This window comes from Pogoniulus pusillus, chromosome 35, assembly GCF_015220805.1.
Source record: "Pogoniulus pusillus isolate bPogPus1 chromosome 35, bPogPus1.pri, whole genome shotgun sequence".
NCBI lineage: Eukaryota > Metazoa > Chordata > Aves > Piciformes > Lybiidae > Pogoniulus > Pogoniulus pusillus.
The window spans coordinates 13646146-13669459 of record NC_087298.1 but is presented as its reverse complement, the minus strand read 5'-3'; the positions used below and the strand labels follow the sequence as shown (position 1 = coordinate 13669459).

The following is a 23314-nucleotide window of genomic DNA, read 5'->3' as shown; positions in this document are numbered from 1 at the left end:
CACAGTCCCTCCTGCCATCGTCCCTGGACCCTCCAATCTCACTCTGCTGGCTCAGCAGCCAGCCACACTGGCCTGTGACACCTGGGGGTCTCCCCAGCCCCACATCAGGTGGGAGAAGGATGGGCACCCCTTGAGCCCACACTTCCTTCCTGGCACCTACAGGTACTTGCACCACCAACCACTCTGCCCCCTGAGGGGTCCCACTCCATAGGGTGGGCTTTATCCCCTCTTGCTGATCCCCACGGGGCAGAGGCTGCCCCTGACACGTGCCCTGCCCACGCAGCTTGCAGCCCTCGGGGTCGCTGCTGATCTCCAGCGCCAGTGCCCGGGACGAGGGCTGGTTCCGGTGCGTTGCCACCAACGCCGCGGGGCAGGCCCGCAAGGACTTCCGTGTGGCTGTGCACGGTGAGCTCCTGCGCTCGGCTCCTGCTGGCAGGGACCTTCCCCGGCTCTGTCACCACCTCAGATGTGATGTGGCTGTGGGCTCGGGCCCCTCTCAAGGGGTGGGCAAGAGGGGAAACAAGAAACGCCTGTGCCCATGCATATGGGCACGGGATCCCCTTCAGCCTTCACCACCTGGCCCTGCTCAGCTCCCTCCTCCACCTCCCCAGAGCCTCCCACCATTGCCGATGACCTCACTGACGTGGCTGTCACCCGTTTGTCCCCTGCTGTCCTCACCTGCTATGCTTCTGGTGTGCCCCCACCCACGGTGCGGTGGAGCAAGGACGGGGCTCAGCTGGGCAGCCGCGGAGGAGGCTACCACGTCCTGCCCACAGGTGTGGCACAGAACTGTGCACCCCGGGGAGGTTGGAGTTCCAGGCCAGCCTCTCCCTGGCCTCTGCCCAGCCTCTCTTCTGTCCCCTCCTGCCTGCTCTCTTCCCAGGGGCCCTGGAGATCAGGCGGGCACTGCCTGCACACGCTGGGCACTACACCTGCACTGCCAGGAGCGTGGCTGGCACAGCTCGGAAGCACCTCCGGCTCGTGGTGCACGGTATGCAGGGCTCATCCTGGAGGTGCCACTCCCTGTGCCTTGGTACAGCCTTGGGGGAGCCTTGGTGGGCAGCATTTCCCTGCCATTCACAGAGCCCCCTGCCTTGAAGCCCCTGCCTGGCATGGTGATGGTGATGGTCAACACCAGTGCAGTGCTGTCCTGTGAGGCCACTGGCATGCCCCGGCCAGAGCTCAGCTGGCAGAAAGATGGTGTTGGCATCACTGGAGGTGAGTGGGAGCCCACTGCATGCTAGCAGAGACTGTGCTGCCAGCCTTTGCTTGGGGGGCATTGGGTGCCATGGGGTTGTAGGTGTCCCAGCAGGGTGCTGGGTGGCACTGTGCATGGGTGCTCCAGGCTGCCATCCAAGGAGGGTGCAGAAGCTGCTAGAGCTGTTCCCCAGAGACTCCCCAGCAAGGGGCACTCAGCAGGGGAAGTAATCCCTGTGCCCCATCCATCTGTGCCCTGGCACAGCTGTGCTGCCCATCCTGCTCTTCATTCCTGCCCACCCCACAGGGCCTGGGCTGGAGGTGCTTCCTAATGGGCAGCTGCATCTCCTCCGAGCCTCCCCGGGGGACGCGGGCACCTACCTGTGTGTGGCTCACAACCCCTCGGGCACCGCTGCGGGGAGAACCAGGCTGGTCGTGCAAGGTAATGCCCCAGTGCCTACCTCACCCTCGTCACCTCGCAGTGGCTCAGGGCTGTCCGAATGCCAGCGAGCTCCTGTGCCCTGCCCCATGCAGTGCCCCCTGTCATCGCGGCCGGCCCCGCGGAGCTGGCTGCCCTGCAGGGGCTGGAGGTGCTGCTGCCCTGTGCCGCCCGCGGTGTCCCCGAGCCACGCGTGTCCTGGAGCCGGGAGGGCGCCCCCGTGCGGGGCGGGGGGGGCAAGGCCACCCTCCTGCCCTCCGGGGAGCTGCTGCTGCGGGACGTCCAGGTGAGCCCCGGCCCCTCCCGCAGCCCAGCTCTGGCCGCGGGTTTGGGGAGCTGGGAGCGGAGAGGCTGCTGCTGGCAGGAGAGCGCAGGGGCTCTGCCCCCTGCCTGGGCTGCGGCTGGCAGGACCGGCTGGCACTGCCAACGTGTCCCCTGGCTGCCTTCGAAAACCTTTGGTAAGGGGAGAGTCCCCTGTAGACCTCTGCAAGAGGCTGTTGGGTCAGGGCAGTGTCACCATGGAACCACAGAACGGTGCAGGGCTGGAAGGGACCTCTGGAGCCGGAGTCCAACCCCGCCCTGCGCAGCAGCACCACCCAGGGCAGGTCACACAGGGATGCAGCCAGGTGGGGCTTGGGATGTCTGAAGAGAAGGAGCCTGCACAACCTCTCTGGGCAGCCTGCTCCAGGGCTGGCACACGGAGCCAGGGCTGGACCCCAGAGCCCATCTGCCCCTCCCCTTGCCCCCCATGTGCCGGTGCAGGAAGAGGACTCCGGGAGCTACTCCTGCACCGCGGTGAACTCGGCTGGCAGGGCCACCCGCCAGCTCTTCCTCTCTGTCCACACCCTGCCCACCTTCACCCACCTGCCCACGGACCTCACTCTGCGCCAGGGCGAGAGGCTGGAGCTGCTCTGTGCCGCCGCGGGCACCCCTCGGCCCCGCATCTCCTGGACAGCCAACGGACAGCTCGTCAGCGGTGCGTGGGCAGCCCTGCGCCCGGGCAGGGGCAGAGGGTGCTGAGCTTGGAGGGAGGGCATGGTCCCGGGGCCATCCCCGTCCTTGTTGAGCTGCTCGGGGTGAGTGAGACGCTGGCACGCCCGGCTGGCAGAGTACAACTGGCTGTTTGGGGGGGCTGCCCCCTGCAGATGGTGTGATGGGGCAGAGCGGCCGCAGTGCCCTGCGGCGGGAGGCAGCCACCCGGGCTGACAGCGGCACCTACGTCTGCCACGCTGAGAACAGTGCTGGTGCCATCAGGGCCACCGCCATTGTCTCTGTCAGAGGTAGGTGCCAGGGGGGAAACAGGGGTGCCCAGCCAGTGCTCCTCCTCTGCCACCCATCTCCCTTTCTCAGAGGCACCCATCATACGGGGGAATGCCAGCACCTATCAAGTGGAGCACCCTGGGAGCGATGTCCTCCTTGACTGTGATGCCCACGGCCACCCTGTGCCACTCATCCACTGGAGCAAGGACGGAGTGCCAGTGGTGGCTAGTGGGCATCTGCACCAGCTGCAGAACGGCTCCCTGGCCATCCATGCTGTGGGGGTGAGTAGGGCCTGGGGGTTGCTGGCCCATTCTGGGGACATTTCAAGGCAGAGTTAAGCATTGTGCTAATGCCATTGGTACTGTCAGGGCACTGATGTGGGGCACTACCGGTGTGTGGCAGAGAATGATGAGGGCACAGCAGCAAAGATTGTCACCTTGGCCCTGCAGAGTGAGTGCTACCACACTTTGAGTCCTCCTTCTGAGGGTCATGTCACTCCCCAGCCCACCCCTAACCATTGGGGCATGGCCCCAGCCTCGCTGGGAAGCTGTGGCACTGCCCACATCCCTCTCTCTGCCCAGGTGCCCCCACGGTGACAGTGGCACCACGAGCAATGACGGTGCGTGCTGGGCAGAGGGTGCTGCTGCACTGTGTCGTGTCAGGGGAGCCCACTCCCTCCGTGGAGTGGCAGCAGGATGGGCAGCCACTGCCTGACAGTCCCCGTGCCCACATCCTGCCCAATGCCACACTGCTCCTGCCTGCCGCCAGCCACCAGGATGTGGGCAGCTACTCCTGCCTCGCTCACAATGCCCTGGGCTCGGCCATTGCCCACGTGTCCCTGGCTGTCCAAGGTGGGTGTTTGTGCCAGGGCCTAGGGGGCTTCTGGCTTGCTTGGGAGGCTGCTCACAGTGCCACTGTGCCCTGGGCTAAGGCCTTCTGCGTGGTGTTTGTCTCTTCCCCCGAGCACCAAGTGACAGGAGGAGAGGAAAAGGTTGAAGCTGTGCCAGGGCAGGGTTAGGTCAGAGATGAGGAACAATTTATTTGCTACAGGAGTGGTCAGGGACTGGCACAGACTGCCCGGGGAGGTGGTGGAGTCCCCATTCCTGGAGCTGTTCATGAAGCCTGTGGCCATGGCACCTGGGGGTGTGGTTTAGTGCCCATGGTGCTGTTGGGTTGCTGCTTGGACTGGGTGACCATGGAGGACGTTTCCAATGCAAACAATTCAGTGGTTCTCTGCAGCAGCCCGGAGGGGCATCACCTTTCCTTCCTTCAGTCGTGCCCTGGTTTGCCCTCTCCTGCCCATCTGAAGGTCTGAGCCCAGACGAGTCTCACTCGGCAGCCGTTGCGTGCCAGCCTCCAGCCCTGCTCCCCTCCCCTCTCCTCTCCCTTCCTGCCTGCGCTCTCCGTGATTCGATTCCCGTTCCCCCGGGGCTCTGCCGCCTGCTCAGGCGCTTCCTCTCCTGCTGCCTCCCGGGGAGCAGCAGCCAGACCCCGGCAGCACGGCGGAAGCGCCGGGTGCCCTGCGTGCCCTCTGCACGGCTGCTGGCATTTTGCTGCCAGGCAAGGCGGAGGAGGAGAAAATCAGTTCTGGGACTGTGGCCAGCAGCAGGGAGAGGCTGGTACAGAGCAGGGTTTGGGGGCTGTTGGTGCCCGTTGGTGAGCTCAAGGCAAGGAATCATGCTTGCAGCATCCCCTCTTGAGATGGCAACTTGATGCCAGGACCCTTGGGGGCTTGCCCACCTTGCTCGGGTTGCCTTCATCTCCCGGAACCAGATTTGTCTCATTGCACAACCCATGGAGAGGAGAGGTGCCAACCCGAGCACCCTCCAGCCCCAGAGCCACTGCCCTGTCCCTTCTGCCCCAGGGGAGCCACGCCGGGTGCGGGGCAGCCTGCTTGGTGTTATCAATGCCCGTGAGCTCGGTGTCACCAGCCTGGATGCCAGCCTGCTGGATGACCCACACTCCAGTGCCACCACGGTGCAGAGCAGCATTAGCAGCGTCCCACCCACTGTAGGTAGGTGCTTGCCCCCCCCACGCTCTCCCCCCAGGGAGGGTTTTGACCCTGGCTCAGGTGCAGGGAGCTGCACCCCCAAGCTGTGCTGTGCCCCACGGAGCAGAGGGCTGGGGCTGCCTGGAGAGCATCGAGTGTGTCCTTAGCAGGGTGTTGGCTTCACGGTGGCATCTTGTCCCCCTCACCCCCAGGGCCATTGATGCGGGTGCTGGTTGCCATCATTGCACCCATTTACTGGTCCTTGGCACGCACCAGTGGGGATGCCCAGAGCGGGTTCCTGCTCTCTCAGGGCACCTTCAGGCACGAATCACAGCTGGAGTTTGCCACAGGTGAGATGCCAGGACCCCTAGCTGAGGAATGCCAGGGCACTCCAGGGACTGCAATGCCTGGTCCTGCATCCTCAGCCTCCATCTCCCCTCAGCACCATCCCTGGGGTCTCAGCCTGGCACTGGGCTGAGCTCCACAGTAGAGATGGAGCTGTTTGGGAGAGCCATGGCTGCTACTCACCACTGCCCACCCCTGCCAGGGGACCTCCTGCGGGTCACCCACCTTGCCCGGGGCACAGATGCTGCTGGTGCTTTGCTGCTGGAAAGTGAAGTTAGGGGCTCGGTGCCAGAGGGCATCAGCGAGGCCGCGGTGCAGGTGCTGGCATTGCCCACCCTCCCCGCAGGGCAATGACTCCCACACTGGGAGCCATGGGGGGTCTGCAGCCTGACACCGCCCCCCCTCCCCAGGACTTCAGCGAGCGCTACGTGCAGACGGGCAGAGGGCAGCTCTCGGGGGACTCTGTGCAGAGCTTCCTGCAGGACGGGCACACCATTCGTGCCCACTGCAACCACACCATCAAGTACGACCCCTCCGCGGGCCTGCGGCCCCCCCGGGTGCAGCAGGTCCGGGCCAGCACCATCACAGCGTCCTACGACCCAGCCTCAGAGCAGCTGCGCTTCCAGCTCCGTGCTGCGCTCCGCGCGGGTAACGAGGGTGTGCCAGGGTGGGCATGGAGGTGCCGGCATCCCTTGTTGGTGCCTGCGAGGGTGCGACAGTCACGTCCCGGCAGTGACCTGTCCCTTCCCATCACCTCTGCTTGGTTCCTAGGGGCCGACGGAGAGCAGTGCCCACGGGGGTTCATCGTGAACACTGAGCAGCTCTACTGTATTGGTACAGACCCTTCCTGAGGGGGGCATGAGGATGGTGGCACCTTCTGCACAGTGCCACCTCACTGTCCCCTCTCTGCTCCCCAGATGTCGATGAGTGTGCCGAGGGCTCGCATGCCTGCCGCTACAACCAGCGCTGCCAGAACGTGCCCGGGAGCTACCGCTGCGCCTGCCCGCCCGGGTACCACTCCCTGGGTGCTGGCTGGCCCTGCCTGGGTACGAGCTGGGGTCTCAGGGGACATGTCCTTGGGTGCCAGGGCCACGGTCACTGTCCTGTCCTGAATCTCCCCACCCCTTTCCTCCAGACGTGAACGAGTGCCTGCACTTTCCTCCACCCTGTGCCTTCGAGTGCCGCAACCTGCGGGGCTCCTACCAGTGCCTGTGTCCCCCTGGCAGGACCCTGCTGCCAGGTGGACAGTGTGGCACAGCAGGGGCAGATGGAGGGGCCACAACAGGCAGCCCTCCCCAAGACACTCCCTTGCACTGGATGGGGCTAAGTAATGCCCCACGGGTACAGCCCTTCTACACTCAGCTCACCCTGCGTCGTGTGACAAAGGCTGCAGGTGCCTGGGGTGCCCCCTGCCCCACGGGCTTCGTCAGGAGGAATGGCACCTGCACTGGTGAGTGTGCACCACACGAGGGCTTTGCAGGTAGCTTGGAGGACAGCTGGGCACTGGAGAGGCCTGATGCTTCCCTGCTTGCCTTCGCCCATCTCACCCACAGACCTTGATGAGTGCCAGATGCTGAGCCGGTGCCAGCACCAGTGCAGGAACAGCCTGGGCAGCTACCACTGCCTCTGCCCCCCTGGCTACCAGCTGCTGCCCAATGGGAAGACCTGCCATGGTCAGTGTGGGGGTGCTGGGGCAATGCCCCTGCCTTGATAGAAGGCCTGGGTCCTTTGGGGTGTGAACCTACTCCCCATGGTGCCTTGGATGCCCTCCCTTTCGGGCTGCCAAGCCTGGGTGGTGTTATCTTGCTGCCCAACGAGGTGCCCAAGACCTCAAACAGCAGGGGAAGATGTGGAGCTGGGATCCCCATCTCAGCCTGGGGCACATAGGAACCCCTAATGCCCACAGACTGTCCCTTCTCTGCCCACAGATGTGGATGAGTGTGCAGAAGGCATGATCCAGTGTGGCTCCAGCCAGCTGTGCTTCAACACCCGGGGAGGTGCCCACTGCATGGATGTGCCCTGTCCGGCTGGGTACCAGAGAGGCTCCAGCCCTGGGTGAGTCATGCTGTGGGACTCAGGCTGCCTGTCCTGCTGCACTCTGTGGCACCGTGGACTTGGCTGCCCCTGCCAGCCTGCCATGCCCCCTGTGCCCCCTGGTTCTCCTGCAGAGTTTGTGTCGGTCGCTGCACCCCAGACTGTGGCCCAGCTGGGACTCCCACGCTGCAGTACCAGCTGCTTGCCCTGCCCCTTGGCATCGCTGCCAGACGGGACGTGGTGCACCTCACCCCGGGCACTGCCCTCCGCCGTCGCTCTCTCTTCACACTGCTGCAGCAGGAGCCTGGCAGCCCCTTTGCCCTCCGCACTGAGCGGGGCCGTGGCATCATCTCCACCCTGCGCCCGCTGCGGGAGCCTGGCACCCACCGCCTCAAGGTGCAGGCACTGGGCGGGCAGCGGGCACCCATCGCCTTCCTCATCATCATCTCTGTCTCACCCTACCCCTACTGACACAGCCGAGGGACAGGAGGGGCCACAGGGTCGCTTCTCCTCCTGTCCCTCACCGTCACACCAGTGGGGGCAGCCGTCTCAGGCAGAGCTGAGCTTGCACTGCTCCTTTGCCCTCTGGACACCTCCTTGCCCCCCAGTGGAGCCTCTGTGTTGTCTTCACCAGGGCCAGACCCTGACTCAGCAGGTCCGCGGGGGGGTCACCGTGTCCTGCCAGCCTCTCGCAATCAGGCTTTGTGGCAAGCCCCAGTCTGCACCACAGGCTCTGGAGCTAACAGCTCTGGGTGGCCTTGGCCACGACCAGCCCCCAGGCAGGGGTGGAGTGGGGTGGCAGCCTCCGGGGTGCAGGATGTGACCCTAGGGCCGAGGAGGGCACAGGGCCCCCTGCCATTAAGTGTTTATGAAAGAGAAACAGCCTCGTGTGCCCAGCCTGCTGGGGTGCCAGGCACAGGTATTTATTTCTAGGTCTGTCCCAAATAAAGGCATTTTGTGCTCAAACCTCAGCCCTGCAGCAGCTTCCTTCAGCCAGGGGAGACCTCAGACTTGCTATGGCTTTGGCCACCTCCCTGCGTGGCCTTGGACCACAGAAGGGAGATTGTCTGGATGTGGTAACTCCAGAGGGCAAATGTCCAACATCTGAAGGTCTAATCCTGCCCCAGTGTTGGGTCCTTAGGTCAGCAGGAGCAGGATGGGGCCTCTCTGTGTGTGAGAGGGCTGGAGGGGCAGGGGGTGCTGGGCTTGAGGACCTGAGCCCTTGTGTGCCCAGGTTTGGCCTGAGGATGCCAAGTGAGTGTGCTGGAGGTGCAGTTGGACCCCATTACTGCATCCAGGGAGGGGCACTGAGATGCCCCCAGCCAACCCTGTCCTTTGGGCTGGTGATTTCTTCCCCTGACCAGGGCCGTGCCTGCTGCTGCTCTGGGTCCTTTGGACAGGTGTGAAGGGAGAAGGTAGTTTTGCCCCTTGCCCAGCCCCTGCCCGATGCCCTCCTGCCCACTTGGGCTTCTGATGGAGTTGCAAACAAGTTCACCCTCCCCCTGTCACATCGTGCCAGGCAGCAGAGTCGAGGGGCTGCACAACTCCAGCTCCCCTTTGCCCCTCGTTTTGCCACTTCTCAGAGTCAGCATCTCTCTGAGGCCCTCTCGACATGGGGAGCAACTCTTGGTGCTCTGTGGGGGGCTGGTGGGGAGGTCAGGAGTGGCAGCGCCCAGAGCAGAGGGCTGGGCACACTTTTCCCTCCCACTCGGGGTGTAGCTGTCCCCTGCCGTCCCCTCTGTGGGCAGGCGGAGGCAGGGCCTGGCAAGGGGCCGGTGCCCACGGAGGGGACAGTCCTACAGCAGCTCCGCCTGCCCACGCCCAGCTATAAGAGAGGAGGAGGAGGAAGATGCTCCAGGCACCTGACCAGAGCACCGCAGGGAGCAGGTGAGTGAGAACGTGACAGGGGGGCTGAAGGGGAAAGGGGGTCCTCTGCCTTGGGGTACCCGTGCCCTCCAACTGGCTGACCCCTCCCCACCTACCCTGGTGGAGGGCTGAGGGTCTTGCTCACCCCAGGGTGCCAGGGAAGGGCTTACTGGGCCCTGCAGGACCTGGCTTTCAGCTTACACCACTCGTGCCCTCCTTGCTCTGCTCTGGTCATGCTGGGGGGGAGCAAGAGGGGGCCCTCTACGAGGTCAAGAGCGATGCTGGGACAAAGCCCAGAGCTAATGAGCTCCCCCTCCCCCAAGCACTGTTGCTGGGACCCCGTGGGGCGCTCCTGCCCCTGTTGCCCGCGGGCAGCACTCACCGGGGCAGGGGCTGCGGTGCCAGGCCGGCTGGGCTCGGCGCTTCCTCTCCTCACCAGCGTTTCAAGCTGTTTTCCTCCTTCTCCCTTTTCTTTCCTTTATTTCCTTGGGTTTAAAACCCAAAGCGAAAAGTTGCAGAGCGGCTGCGGCACGAACCTTGCCCCAGCTCGCACGGAAACTGCTGCGGAATAACACCCGGGGCCGAGAAAGTCCCTGCGCGGGGCTTTGTTTGCTCGCATTTATTGCTGCCACAGCTCCGGGGCTCTCCCTTCCTGGGCAGAGGGCTTGGCAGCAGCCCAGCTTCCTGAGCTGGGAGCGCTGGTTGCCTCGCACCGTTCCTGGGATACAGGATGCGGCCCCGGGGCAAGGACCTCTGGGCGCGCTGTGGGCAGCAGAATGTGTCTGAGCAGGCACAAGTGGAGGAGCTCCTCCAACCTGCTGCCAGGCCACCGGTGAAGCAACTGTGCCAGGTCTCGGCGGCGCTGCGTCAGCCTGGCAGCGATGCTGATGGCCGCAGAGGGGATGGATTTGGGAGGGCGTCGGGGGTCAAGGAGGGGGTTTGCCCAGTGAGGAGCTGCAGGTCACTGGGGAGCTGCGTTGGCTTTTCCCAAGTGCCCTGCTGACGAAGGGAACGGCAGAGCCTCCCCGGGCAGGGTCCCAGGCCCACGCCCCCGCGGGGCCCCCGGGCCAAGGAAGTGCTGGCTGCAGGAGCTGGGTACTGGGTGCTGCCTGCGCAGGCAGCCTGATGGGCACGGGCAGGCGCGGGGAGCTGCAGGGGGCCGTGGGGGGCCAGACCCCCCTGCTCTTCAGTGAGAAACCAGCACCAGCAGGTCGGATCCTGCACCTGGGCCAGCTCCAAGCCATGCCCTGTGGGATGCTGGCCCCATGCCATGCTGACAGTGCCCAGGGTGCAGGGGCACACCCCGGTGTGAGCACATCCACTGGAAAGGCTGCTGGGTGGCCACCCTGGGACAGCTAGGCTCAGAGCCTTCCCCAGGAGCAGGATTGTGCTGACTTGGCAGCAGCAGCAGCAGCACAGAAGCTTCCCAGGACGGGACCTGGCTGGCTCTGCTCCCTGCCTGCCCCGGCCAAGGGTCAGCTGGCATCGCCTCTGCCTGGGGCCCTGCGACTCACAGCCCAGCTGGGCACCGTGGGGACAGCCCAGAGCCCCTTCTCATAGTGGGACCTCCTCATCCCACCCCTGGCCTGCTGTATCCTGCACCAGCTCCTGTTCTTGGCTGCTCCTCAACATCCTTGGCCGAGGGGTGAGTGGCGCCGAATGCCCACGCAGGCACTTCATGCTGGCAAGAGGCAGGGCAGTGTAACCAGGATGAAAGTCTGATGAGCATTGATTAGGCTGGGGCCGGGTTCTGGGGGCTGCTGCTGAGCACCCCAGTCCTGCATTGGTCACACACCCAGCAGTGCCTGGGGCAAAGCTGGTGGGTGGCAGTGCCTTGCCTCCTGCTGTGGCACCTCCACACCAGCCCTGGCACATGACCACAACGTGCTGAGTCATGCCCTAGCAAGGCTTTAGGCTGCATGTCCACCGTGGTGGGTGCCTGTGTCTGTGTCCCAGCTCCTGGCATTGCAGAGTGCTTGGGAGTGAGGGACAGGCTGTGCCAGGGTTGCCAGAGCAGGAGCTGCGTGGAGTGTGGGTAAGAGCTCAGCGTTCCCAATGGCTGCCCTGGCCTCCTCTGTCCACTAGTTGGCACCAGGCGCGCTGCTTGGCACACGGACTAGGCGGCCTCTCTGGCTGGGAGCTACAGTCCAGACCTGGCCCTGGTGCCACAGCTTTTCCTCCTGCCTCAGCCCCTGCTCCTCGCAGTCCCAGGAGGGCTCTTTGTCCAGTGGATTCCCCCCTGATGCCATGGTGAGTCCCTTCCTGGTGCTCCTGGCAGAGGAACGAGGCTGCCAGACCTGGGCTGAGCATGTCCCATGGGAGCACCTAGCACCTGATGCCAGCAGGTCCCACTGCCCACGAACAGGAGCAGTGCCAGGAGCCTGTTCCAGTCTGAGAGCTTGTCCCAGCAGCTCCCCCACAGGCTGGCCGCGGGGCTCCGTTTGCCGTGGGCTTTGCTCCTCTCCTCCTGGTTACTCCTGCCCTGGGTCGTGTTTGCGTTCCCAGAACATCCCATCCCCAGGACAGCCCTCACCCCAGGCTGCACCATTACAGCCCCGTGGGCAGCTCAGGGACACGGGAAAGGGCTCCACAGCCGATGGCTGCAGCACCTGTGTGCCAGGCATGGGCTGTGCCATCGTGACCCCCTGTCCATTTGCTTTGCCAGCTGCCATGGCTCAGCCCAAGGGCACTGTGGTCCTTGCCTACAGTGGTGGCCTGGACACCTCCTGCATCCTGGTGTGGCTGAAGGAGCAGGGCTACGATGTCATTGCCTACCTGGTGAGCTCATGCCAAGCCCTGCCATGGGGACTCTGTCCTGGGGGGTGGGGATGTGCTGGGCTGTGAGTCTGGGCACCTGGGTGGGTGACAGGGTCCCGGTGTGCGTGTGGCCATGGCAGTGCCCCTGCTCTTGCTGGTTAACCATTGCCCAGCCTGGGTGCTGCTCTCTTCAGCTGCCAGCCCTGTATGGCACAGCCTGTCCCTGCCAGCAAATGACTCTCTGCTAATGAGGGCAGGGCACGGGGCCTGACAGAGGGAGGTTTGGCCCCTGGGTATGGCATCCTGGGTGGGGGACCCACCTCCTGCCCATCCCTGGTGGCCTCAAGCCCAGCCTACGTGAGCTTTGCCATTCCTCACGTGGTGCCCCATGCCAGTCTGGGCTTGCCCTGGATTTTGTGTTCTCCTTTCAAACTCGGTCCTGTTCTTTTGTCCCCTCCCAGGCCAACATCGGGCAGAAGGAAGATTTTGAGGCAGCACGAAAGAAAGCACTGGCACTGGGGGCCAGGAAGGTAACTGCTGCCCCCTTCTCTGGGCACCCAGGGGGCTCTGAGCTCCCTCTGCTCCCCACCACAGCACTGAGCCCTGGGCTCTCTTACACCCCGTGGCAGCGAGGGATCCCTTCTCCAGGGCTTTTGGGCCAAAGCCTTTGGGCAGCAGCTAGCCAGGAGCGTTGGAGGAGCCACTTGCTGCCCCTCCACCCCCCACTCCGGCAGAGCAGGGGCACCCCCGGGCGCTCCCTGGCAGAGTTGCCTCTGCCCCGGCAGGTCTACATCGAGGACATCAGCAGGGAGTTCGTGGAGGAGTTCATCTGGCCAGCGGTGCAGGCCAATGCGCTGTACGAGGAGCGGTACCTGCTGGGCACGGCGCTGGCACGGCCCTGCATCGCCCGCAGGCTGGTGGAGATCGCCCGGCGGGAGGGAGCCCAGCATGTCGCCCATGGGGCCACTGGCAAGGTGAGGGCTCTAAGGGCGTGAGCTTGGCACGGGGTGCTCGGGGGGCACTTGGTCAAGCTGTGAGCATCAGGAGGGGTCTACGGAGGTTTTCTCTGTGGGTGTTCTGTGGGGTGTGTAAAACCCACCCACGGTTTGGTGCTTCCTTCTCAGTTCCGGCAGTTCTGTGCCCGGTTTTGGTTCCCTCTGCCCGCTGGGCAGGCTGGGGGCGGCTCAGGTCACGGCTGAACCCCATTTTGGCAGCAGCTTGCCAGAAACTGCCCGGGCTAGGACTTGATGGGGTTTGAATCCCACTCGGGGTGACTCAGGGCACCTGGCAGAGTGCTGCTGTCCTTACCCATCTCCGGCTGCCGCCGTGGCTGGTGGCAGCAGGAAAGAGGCTTTGCCGCTAGGGGCAGCCAGAGACCATGGAAAAGATGCTCGGAGCCAGCCCCTGCCCAGAGAGGGGAGACCTTCGACGAGAGTGGGGCCGTGGGCTACCCCTGGCGCCTCTGGCCGTGCCCAGCCCGATTCAAGGCACCGTCACCAGAAGACTGTGGGACTCGTGGGTGCTGTGTGTGCACACAGGACCTGGTTGGATGCTTCTTGCTCTGCATCCCACAGCACAGATGGTGCCCATCTTGGCCTAGGGATGGGCGAGGTGCCCACCTAGAGGGGCTGGAGTTCAAGAGGCTCAGTTTAAGGGGTGTGGGTTTGGGCGTCCCCAGCTGTGACCAAGACTCTGCCAGAAAGGGAATGGTAGCCAGGAGCTAGCCAAGGGGCAGGATGGCACCAAGGTAAGGGGGCAGAGGGGCAGGTGGTGCTTCATGGCTGTGGTACTTCTTGTTCCTGCTGTGATGGGTTCCCTGCAGCCCTTCCCTGCCCACCTCACCCGTGCCCAGCAGCACCCCAGCTCGGGGGATGCCCTGGAGTTGTGCACCCCAAGGCGACGATGTCCCCACTGCTCCTGCGTGCCACCAGCACCACCCACCCCTGCTCCCAGGGGCACCTCAGCTGCCGCCCAGGCTCTGCCCTCTCCCCAAACCATTAAGCCGTGGGCACAGGCAGGGACCGGCCGCGGGTAACCCGATCCGGCACTGCCCCGTCCCGGCTGAGGCCAGCACGCCTGGAACGGGGCCATCTGCGGTGCCCCCGCTGCTGCCGGAGCAGATGGACTTGTTTTGGGCCTTGGGGGGGAGTGAGTGCTCTGGTAGCTGTCCCCAGCTCCCGGTAATAGTCCCGGGGGACCTCCCAGCCCGGCTGTAAATGCATCCTCCAGCCTGCGGGGGACAGAAGGCTGGGAACGGGAGGTCCCTGCACCCCTTGGTGCTGGTGGAAAACAGCCTTCGGGGGAGGCTGTTCCCTGGGTGGTGCCCACTTCGCTCCTCACCCCTGCCCCGCTGCCTGGCCTCGCCAGCAGGGCCTGATCAGCACAGGCTAATTAGGATAAGGAGAGGCTCAGAGCTGTTTAACTCTGAGCTGCTGCATCCGCCTGGCCTCTGTGGTCTTCCCACCCCCCAGCTCTCTTCTCTCCCTCCACTTGGCTTCTGGCGTCTGCAGGGGGAAATGTCCAGACCCGGGGGGTCTGGGTTCAGACTTTGGGGTTGTCAAGCCCAGGGGACCCCAGGGTCAGGCAGGCCCCCTTGGAGCCGAATGAGGGAGCTGCAGCAGGGGGTTGGGCACACAGCTCTCAGGAGCAGCAGGAAAGGTGGTTCAGGGTTCAGGCTGGCCATGATGAGGGACCAGGAGAGACAAAGCTGACCCAGGTCCTGGCGTGCAGGACCCTCTCCTGCTGGGAGAAAGGAGGAGATGGATCCTCAGGCCTTGTGTTTCCACCTCCCAGCCCAGCCCGGGGTGGGGTTGACCTCTCGGCATCTTCCACTGATCTTTCAGGGCAACGACCAGGTTCGGTTTGAGCTCAGCTGCTACGCCCTGTGCCCTCAGATCAAGGTAAGGCCCAGAGCTGCTTCTGGGGGCAGTCACCTTTAAGACCAAGAGTAAGCTTCCACCCAGCACCACCATGGCCACCAAACCCTGTCCCCAAGGGCTGTGGCCACACGGTTCTTGAACACCTCCAGGGATGGGGATTCCACCACCCTCCTGGGCAACCTGTGCCAGTCCCTCACCACTCTTGCAGCAAAGAAATGTTTTCTCATCTCCAACCTAAGCCTCCCCTGGCACAATTCTAGGCTATTTCCTTTCCTATCACCTGATACTAAAGAGAAGGGCCCAGCCCCCACCTCACTGCAGCCTCCTCTCAGGGTGCTGTAGAGAGCAATGAGCTCTGTCCTCAGCCTCCTTCTTTCCAGACCAAACCCTCTCAGCTGCTCCTCCCCAGCCCTGTAATCCAGACCCTTTCCCAGCTTTGTTGCTCTTCTCAGGACCTGCTCCAGCAGCTCAGAGTCTCAAACTGTCCCCTGGAGCCCCACCCCTGGGCTGCTGCCCCCTCCCCAGCTGGCGAGGACCTTGTTTTAACAGGGGTGAGAGTGGCTGTGCCTTGCTTTAACGACCACCCAGCTGCAGAAAGCGATGGTTTGGCGTTCGAGGGGCTCTAATGATCCTTAATTGATCACTTTTACCCCAAACGCCACAAGGGAGGAAGCAGCACCAAGGCAGCTGCCAGGTCGCCGATGCTGCCTGTTCCTCCCTGGCACCCAGCACCGTGCTGGGGTCAGGGGTCTGGGTTACTCCAACCCCAGCAGGGAGATTCAGTGTCAGCTGGGGGCCAACACCTCCCGGGTCTGGGCTCCCCAGGGCTGGTGGGACCCTTCTGTGGGGATCCCTGGGGGGTGCCAAGGCAACCCAGGGGCTGCGTGGGGACCTCTTGTCTCATGCTCCCACTCTCCTGCCAGGTTGTTGCACCGTGGAGGCTGCCTGAGTTCTACCAGCGCTTCCCAGGGCGCCGGGAGCTGATGGACTATGCCAAGGTAGGAGCAGGGCCGGGTGGGCTCAGGGTGGGCATGGGAGGCTCAGAGCCGTCACAGCATGCTGAGGGTAGTTATGGGAAGCTGAGGGTGGTTATGGGATGCTCAGAGGCATCACAGGATGCTGGGGGTGGTTATGGGATGCTCAGGTGACTATGGCTTGGCAGGTGACAGCACTAAGCCCTGCAGCACCATGCTGGAGCCTTCTGGATGGGTTTTGTGAGCTTTGCCCCCCTCCTTTATTACTCTTTTCCTCCTCTCTCCCCACGAGCCCATCATTACCTGGCTATTAATGGCAACTCACTTCCCAAGGAAGCAGGTCCCAGCTCCCTGACTCGCCTAAGAGACAAAGCAAATCCGTTTGCCTTTGTTGTCCCTTCCTTTTTGAAGTACAAGTTGCAATAAAACATATTAGAAGTTTTGCATCAGGTTTTTATGTGCCCACCAGGGTACCTTTCTTCTGCCACGACTTGGTGGCAGTGCTTGACAACTGGGCTCAATCAATCACCAGGGAAAAGGCAGCTCTGTGCATAAACCAGAAAATTGCTTCAGTTTTTAAATAGCTGCCCTGGAGGCTGCCTGGGAAAAGGAGCTGGAGGTGTGGAGCTGGAGGGCTGCAGGCTGAGGAGCCCTCCAAGCCCATTAGGGCCATCGAGAGCTGCGTGTTGAGGATTGTGTTCGCCATCTGCCGGGGGGATTCTGAGGGGCTGGCGGAGGAGAGCTGCCCATATGTTGCCAAACAAATCGTCAAAGAGGGCAGTTGTTGTGGGGAGTGCTGAGGGTTTGTGCCACGGAAAATGGGACATGTGTTTGGGTTTTGTTTGGGGTTGTTTGGAGAGGAAGGGGGAAAGGGAAATGAACCAGGCTGGGGCAGGTTCAAAGGGACAAGGTGGGGCTGGGGGTTTGCTGTGGGTCTCAGGCTCTGCTTCTGTGCAGCATTACACACAAGAAGGGATTCTCTCTTCTGCTTCTGCCCAGGAGAAGGAGATGCGTGGCCAGGTGAGCCCTGGCGACCTTGTTAGGGAGCTGGGCGCTGCACCGGGGAGGCCACCAGGGCCGTGCATCCCCAGGCATGGTGTGCTCAGGCTGTCACCTGTGTGCCATGTGTCTGCACCACCGTGTGCCAGCACCAGGTGGTGGGGACCTGTGTGCTGTGCCATCCTGGCAGAGCATCAGCCCTGGTCGGGCTGCAGAGCGTTCTGTGGATCTGCAGACTTCTGTCTCCGTGTCAGCTCCACCTGTTGAGGAGCCCAGCTCAGGGAATGCACCGCCCTGGAGCTGCAGCTGGCACAAACGCACAATGGCCCTGCTGGGCAGGAGGTGTTCTGAAGCACCCTCGTGGCAGGGCTGGGGTGGCCTTTCTCTTGCCAGCCTCCCTGCGTCCCTGATGTGCCCATCCAGGTGGCCCTCCTGCTGGGAGCTGGCGTTGCTCGTGGCCAGGGACGCTGCCGTCCGCCTTGCTCTGCGCCGCCTCGCTGCTGTTTGTAGGCTGCGACTCTGTGCTCCGGGGGCTGCCCCAGCAGGAGCTGCTGCTGTCCCCACCAGCTGCCTCAGCCCTGCTCCCCTTCCCTTGGCAGAAACATGGCATCCCGGTGCCCGTCACGCCGCAGACGCCCTGGAGCATGGATGAAAACCTCATGCACATCAGGTGAGAGGCTCCTGTGGCTCGAGGACACACATCCTGGGACCCCAGGCCCCTCGGTCCCGTGTGGCCAGGACAGACCACGGCACCCCCAGAGCCCCAGCCTGCCCACCATGTGCCACCCAAGGGTGACCCCAAAACCCCCAGCCTCCCCCTCTGCCCACCTGCCCGTGGCCATCTCCTGGTCTCTCCCAAGCCCTGTGCTCCTTGCAGGGTTGCTTCTAAAAGCCCCCGGAGATGCAGAGCTCCTCTTCATGCCCATCCCCAGCGGGTGGGGGGAGCGGAGGGGAGGTCTCGGCGGGGCTAGGGGCTACAGGTGTTGCAGTGACTTCTCTCTCCTTCCCTGCCTGCTGCAGCTACGAAGCCGGGATCCTGGAGAACCCCAAGGTAATCGATCAGAGCTGCCTGCCCGACGCCTCTTGGCAGCCTAATGGGCAATTTCACGGCGGGCTGGGGGGGAGGCCCTGTCACCCCCTCCCGACCCCCCGCCTCTCCCGGCACGTTAACTGCCGCCGGCGAGAACAGGGGAAGGGAACGTTCCAGGGTGACACCGGAGGGGACAATGTCAGGGGCGGCAACAAAGGAGCAATTAGAGGAGATGCTGGTGGGAGAGCAGCGGCTGGGGCGGGTGGCAGAGGTCCGAGCTGTCCCCTGCCAGCTCACCCAGCTCACTTTGCTTTGCCATCCCCACCAGCCACGGGGTGAAACCTCCTCTTGCCTCCTCTTGAAGACCCCTGAGGGCACCCATGGGGACACCAAGAGCCATGGATTCTTTCTGGCCAAGTCCTGGCGGTGGCGGGTGCCACGCAGGGCACATTGCTCCTGTGGGCATGAGCCTGGCTGCGGCTGCCTGTGAAGGGTGCTCTTGGCCTGGCTGCCCGCTGGCCCCTGCCCGATCAGGTCCTACCCCAGCAGGTCATGGCGCGGGTGGCCACAGAACTCTCCATCAGGGGTAATGAGACAGCGTGGGAGAAGAGGGGGAGAGGAGGTGGCAGGAGCTCAGAGCCCACAGCTGGCTCACTGCAGCCTCTGGTGGAGGTGCGAGGAAGAGGAAGGTGGCGTTAGGATCCTGGTCCCACTCCGTGCCCTCTGGAGGGATGTCTGTGGCTTGGTATTTGCCAGGTTGAGTCCTTGGTGGATCTTCTCCTCCAGGTTGGCACAGGGATGGTTTTGTGTCTCTAGCCTGATCCATGCCCTTCCCAGTGCACCCATCCTGACACATGGCTCCATGCTCAGCACCTTTCCTCCTGGCTTGGACCCCCAGGCCTGAGGTTCTGCCAAGCTCAGCTTGGGGAATGGGGACAGTTTAGCAGAGAAGAGAGCAGCGACCCTGCCCCTGAGCATCCTCTGCTTGGGCACATCTCCCTTTGCCAGCGCCGGGAAGTGGCTTCCCACTGCACGACGTCCCCACTGCCCCCTACCCACTGCATGATGTCCCCACTGCCCCTCCCTTCCTCTCCCCACAGCACCGTGTGGGACTCCATAGAATCACAGAACTTTGGGGGTTGGAAGAGGCCTCCAGGATCATCCACTCCAACCACCAACCCAGCACCACCGTGGGGCAGCAAACCTTGTCCCCAGGTGCTGTGGCTACCCTTTTCTTGAACCCCTCCAAGAAAGGGCACTCCACCACCTCCCTGGGCAGCCTGTTCCAATCTCCACCATCCCCTTCCTACAGCACTGGGCACCGGGGTGGCTGTGGCACGATCCGGGGTGCCAGGCACTACGAGGGGCTCCCCTCCCCGAACCCCCGGGACCTGCCAAAGGCAGGGATTTGAAAGCAGATGGTTGAGCTATTTTCTGCCTCTGTGAGGCCCGATTGAAGGGCAATGAGGCAGCTAATGTGGAGAAAGATAGAAATTTACTTGCTTTAACTTCATATGGCACCCTGAAAGAGTTCATTCAGGCCCGGGCACAACAATATCAGCCGGATGAATAAACCATTTGCGGCATCGATAGCTCTGCATCATGGTTTACTTCATGGACCATTTGCTTCCAATTTCTTCTCTTCTTGCCCCGTCTTTCCAGCTTCTTTTTTTTCTCCCTCCCTTTCCACTCACTCTTCCTTCCCCCCCTTTTTCCTTTCCTTTCCTTTCCTTTCCTTTCCTTTCCTTTCCTTTCCTTTCCTTTCCTTTCCTTTCCTTTCCTTTCCTTTCCTTTCCTTTCCTTTCCTTTCCTTTCCTTTCCTTTCCTTTCCTTTCCTTTCCTTTCCTTTCCTTTCCTTTCCTTTCCTTTCCTTTCCTTTCCTTTCCTTTCCTTTCCTTTCCTTTCCTTTCCTTTCCTTTCCTTTCCTTTCCTTTCCTTTCCTTTCCTTTCCTTTCCTTTCCTTTCCTTTCCTTTCCTTTCCTTTCCTTTCCTTTCCTTTCCTTTCCTTTCCTTTCCTTTCTTTTCCCCCCTTTCCTTTCTTTTCCCCCCTTTCCTTTCTTTTTCCCCCCTTTCCTTTCTTTTTCCCCCCTTTCCTTCCTTTTTTCCCCCTTTCCTTGTTCCTTTCCTTGTTCCATTCTTTTTTCCTTTCCTTTTTCCTTTCCTTTTTCCCCCTTTCCTTTCTTTTTCCCCCTTTCCTTTCTTTTCCCCCCTTTCCTTCCTTTTTTCCCCCTTTCCTTTTTCCTTTCCTTTTTTTCTCTTCTTTTTTCCTCTTCTTTTTTTTCTCTCCTTTTTTTTCTCTCCTTTTTTTTCTCTCCTTTTTTTCTATCCTTTTTTTCCTTTCCTTTTTTCTTTCCTTTTTTTCTTTCCTTTTTTCTTTCCTTTTTTCTTTCCTTTTTTCTTTCCTTTTTTTCTTTCCTTATTTTTTCTTTCCTTTTTTTTTCCTGTTTTCCCCCTTTCCTGTTTTCCCCCTTTCCTGTTTTCCCCCTTTCCTGTTTTCCCTTTCCTTTCCCCCCCCCTTTCCTTTTCTTTCTCCCCCTTGCTTTTCCCTTCTTCCTCCCTCCCCCTTCCTCCCCTTTTTATCTCCTTCACATTTTTTCACATTTTCACTTCCTTGTATTTCCTTCCCCTCCCTTTTTTCTCTTCTTCCCCCTTTTGTCATCCTTCACCTTTTTCCCCCTTCTTTCTCCCCCTCTTTTTTCCCCCTCCTTTTCTCCCCCCTCTTCCCTCCTCCTTTCACCCCCCTCTTTTTTCCCCCTCCTTTCGTCCCCTCTTTTTTACCTCCCCCTTCCTTTTCCTTCTATTTTTTCTCCCTTCTCTTTCCCCCTCCTTTATTTTTTTTCTCTTTTCCCTTCTCGTCCCCTTTAAAGATGACATCGCAGGACTAAGCCCCCCTGCAGGGAGGGATAAATAGAAGGCATTGATACACTACAACAAACTATTTGTCATTTGAACTGTGCTTTTAGGAGGGAGAATAAAAAGAGGAGCGGCTGGCACCCGTAATGATGGAATGCAAAGCCCAAATGTCACTGTTATGTCTATTTAGTTATTTTATTTAATGGGGGCCTTCGGAGTTGGCTTGGAAAATTGGAAACTACCTGACTTTGGCTTCCAATGTTTAGTAAAGAGTTTTTAATACTTTCTGGGATCTCTCTCTCTCTCTCTCTCTCTCTCTCTCTCTCTCTTTTTTTTTTTTTCCCCTCCTCTCTCTTCCTCCTCTCCTCTCTTTTTTCCTTTTGAACTCCAAGTTTTTCATCATCTCTGGTTAATCAGTGTGATGGGGGCTAGGAAAGGCCAGACGATGTAAAATTGAAATCCTCAGCCCGTGTAATCCGTGCGTGTGCGGCCGGGCTGGGGGGGGCGGCCCGGCGGAGGCAAGAAACATGGGAAAGGGGCAAGGACGGCGTCGAACGGGAGCCGGAGGAGGGGGCCGGGGGTGGGTGGGAGTTGCTGGGGTAGGTAGGGCTCAATTCCTGCCGTTTGGCTGTTGCTTTCCTGCCGTTCGGCTGCAGGGGGGATTGGGGTGCGGTCAAAGGGGGTCCCGGGGGGGGGGGGGGGGGGGGGGGGGGGGGGTGTGTTGCAGCCGCGGGACGCTGCCACCCTCCCGGGTGCTGGCAGCGATCAGGCTCTGCTGTTTAGCGGGCAAAAACAAAAGCAAGTGCTCATGAAAGCTTTGCTGCCCAGCTCGAAAGTCAAAACGAGATGGAAGCATCTGCACAGAAATTCCTTTTGCTCCCCAAAAGCTCACCCTTAGGTTTTAGAGCAATGACTTCTTTGGGGCTTTCCTGGCTTGCTTTAGGATCTTCCTGGCTTGCTTTGGACCTGGACCCTCCTTAGGCTCTTTGGAAAAGGAAAAAAAAAAAGGAGGAGAAGTGAGCAGGGGGAAAACAGGAGAAGAACTTCATATTTTTTTAAAAGTCAAGACTTTTTTCTTTGAGCTTTTCCTAAATTGCTTTGGTTTGTTGTTGTGTTTGGTATTTGGTTTGGCTCTCCTGACTTGCTTTGTACCTGCCCCTTCTCATCCTCTCTGGAAAGGAGGGAAAGGAAGAGAAAGTGAGCAGGAAAAGAAAAGTGCTTTAAGAAGGAGAAGAGAAACAGGGAGCAGTGTGGGCCAGGTGGGTGGGTGCGGGCAGAGCCTCACCGAGCAGTGGTGCCCAGAGCTCCACTCTCACCAGCCTGGGTTTGGGGGGCAATGCCAGTTCCCCACTACTTCAGACATGTGCAGGAGTGTCTCCCTTTGGAGAATCCCGACCTGAGCTGCTTGCAGTGGGGGCTTTAGGGCACTGGAGGCTCCTTTGCTGAGTTCCCACCAGCGCTGGCCAAGGACATCTCTGGCCCAGCCCAGCTCTGCCATTCGCTTGCTCTCTGCCTTCTCATTGCTTTGCTCATGCCTTGGGTGCTCCGTGCCTCAGTTTCCCTCTCCTACACCTTCTGGAGCTGCGGGTGGGTGTGTGTGGGTCCCTTTCGAGACAGCACTTTGCCAACACTGCTCTGGGAAAGTGTTTTGGGGTCAGCATGTGGCATTGCATGTGAGTGCCAAGGGGACACACAGAATTGCCAAGCAGTTGCTCTCTGGGCTGGGAAGGGTTTTTGTTGTGGTCTCTCTCCCTTCTTCTGCAAACCTTTCCTAAAAATTCTTACTGCCACGCCCCCCCCCCCCCCCCCCCCCCCCCCCCCCCCCCCCCTTTCTTCTGGCTCCTGCTTTGGTTGCTGCATTGTGTGGCTGGCACCCAAGGCTCTGGTGCCCTGGCTCGGATGGGGAAAAGATGCCTCTTGCCTGTAAACCTGGAGAAGAAAACCCATTCACAAAGGTGGTTGTGCTCTGAAATGGGTTTTTGCTTTGTTCCTCCATTTCCCCCTGTGTGTATTAACCCTGGGACCCCGAGGCAGAGCTGTGGTGCCAGGAGCACCTGCTGAGGTCAGGACTCCTCATCAGCTCTGCAGTGAGCACCGAATGAACCCAGGCAGGGCACAGGGATGCAGGCACCCAACTACCCACCCACCCTGCCGCTCGCTGCCAGCGTCCTGCCTTCCCCTGCCTGCCTTGCTCCTCTGCAGCCATCCCACCTCCAGCTGTGGAGGCATTGGAGGGAAAGATGAGATCAGTTGAGGGGGAAAATTGGCTGATTCCTTCAACCCCTTTGTTCCGGGGCCCTGGTGAGCACCAGTGCTGTGCCACCCCCGAGCTTTAGGGTGTGAGGTGCACACAGGGGTTGGGGCTGCCAACAGCATTGTCTGTGCCAATGCCACTGACTCTCCCTCTTCTTTTCCCTTGTGGCAGAATCAGGCCCCCCCCGGGCTGTACACAAAGACCTGTGATCCAGCCACCTCTCCTGACACCCCGGACGTGCTGCAGATCGAGTTTGAGCGGGGTAAGCATCTTCTCCCAGCTGAACCCAGGAGGACAGGGGCTGCAGGTGGCAGGTGGGGTGAGCCCCAGTGGGTGGCATCAGGGCTTGGGATGGCACTTGCAGCATGCTGGGAGGTGTGTGGATGTCTCAGGGAGTTCACCAGGGCCTCCTGGTGAGGGATCCAAGCCCCCACCCC

General features: G+C 61.3%; 2 protein-coding genes across 2 annotated transcripts in view; both read left to right on the top strand.

The window, feature by feature from the left end:
• The window catches only part of HMCN2 (hemicentin 2), a 34271-nt gene extending 26040 nt beyond the window's left edge, over positions 1–8231 (top strand). Inside the window, exons 58-79 of the mRNA XM_064171433.1 lie at positions 6–162; positions 284–405; positions 612–776; positions 884–991; positions 1084–1218; positions 1505–1639; positions 1732–1922; positions 2399–2612; positions 2782–2916; positions 2987–3177; positions 3265–3346; positions 3478–3747; positions 4761–4910; positions 5099–5236; positions 5434–5549; positions 5642–5879; positions 6003–6065; positions 6149–6277; positions 6367–6681; positions 6785–6904; positions 7160–7286; positions 7400–8231. Of these exons, the coding sequence (XP_064027503.1) occupies positions 6–162; positions 284–405; positions 612–776; positions 884–991; positions 1084–1218; positions 1505–1639; positions 1732–1922; positions 2399–2612; positions 2782–2916; positions 2987–3177; positions 3265–3346; positions 3478–3747; positions 4761–4910; positions 5099–5236; positions 5434–5549; positions 5642–5879; positions 6003–6065; positions 6149–6277; positions 6367–6681; positions 6785–6904; positions 7160–7286; positions 7400–7736 (3638 nt within the window). The 3' untranslated portion in view covers positions 7737–8231. The remainder of the gene's footprint in view (positions 1–5; positions 163–283; positions 406–611; positions 777–883; positions 992–1083; positions 1219–1504; positions 1640–1731; positions 1923–2398; positions 2613–2781; positions 2917–2986; positions 3178–3264; positions 3347–3477; positions 3748–4760; positions 4911–5098; positions 5237–5433; positions 5550–5641; positions 5880–6002; positions 6066–6148; positions 6278–6366; positions 6682–6784; positions 6905–7159; positions 7287–7399) is intronic.
• An 832-nt stretch (positions 8232–9063) lies between these two features.
• The window catches only part of ASS1 (argininosuccinate synthase 1), a 28241-nt gene continuing 13990 nt past the window's right edge, over positions 9064–23314 (top strand). The window contains exons 1-9 of the mRNA XM_064171102.1: positions 9064–9152; positions 11797–11909; positions 12350–12418; positions 12674–12862; positions 14732–14788; positions 15691–15765; positions 17340–17410; positions 17761–17791; positions 23049–23139. Coding sequence (XP_064027172.1) covers positions 11802–11909; positions 12350–12418; positions 12674–12862; positions 14732–14788; positions 15691–15765; positions 17340–17410; positions 17761–17791; positions 23049–23139 — 691 coding nt within the window. The 5' untranslated portion in view covers positions 9064–9152; positions 11797–11801. The remainder of the gene's footprint in view (positions 9153–11796; positions 11910–12349; positions 12419–12673; positions 12863–14731; positions 14789–15690; positions 15766–17339; positions 17411–17760; positions 17792–23048; positions 23140–23314) is intronic.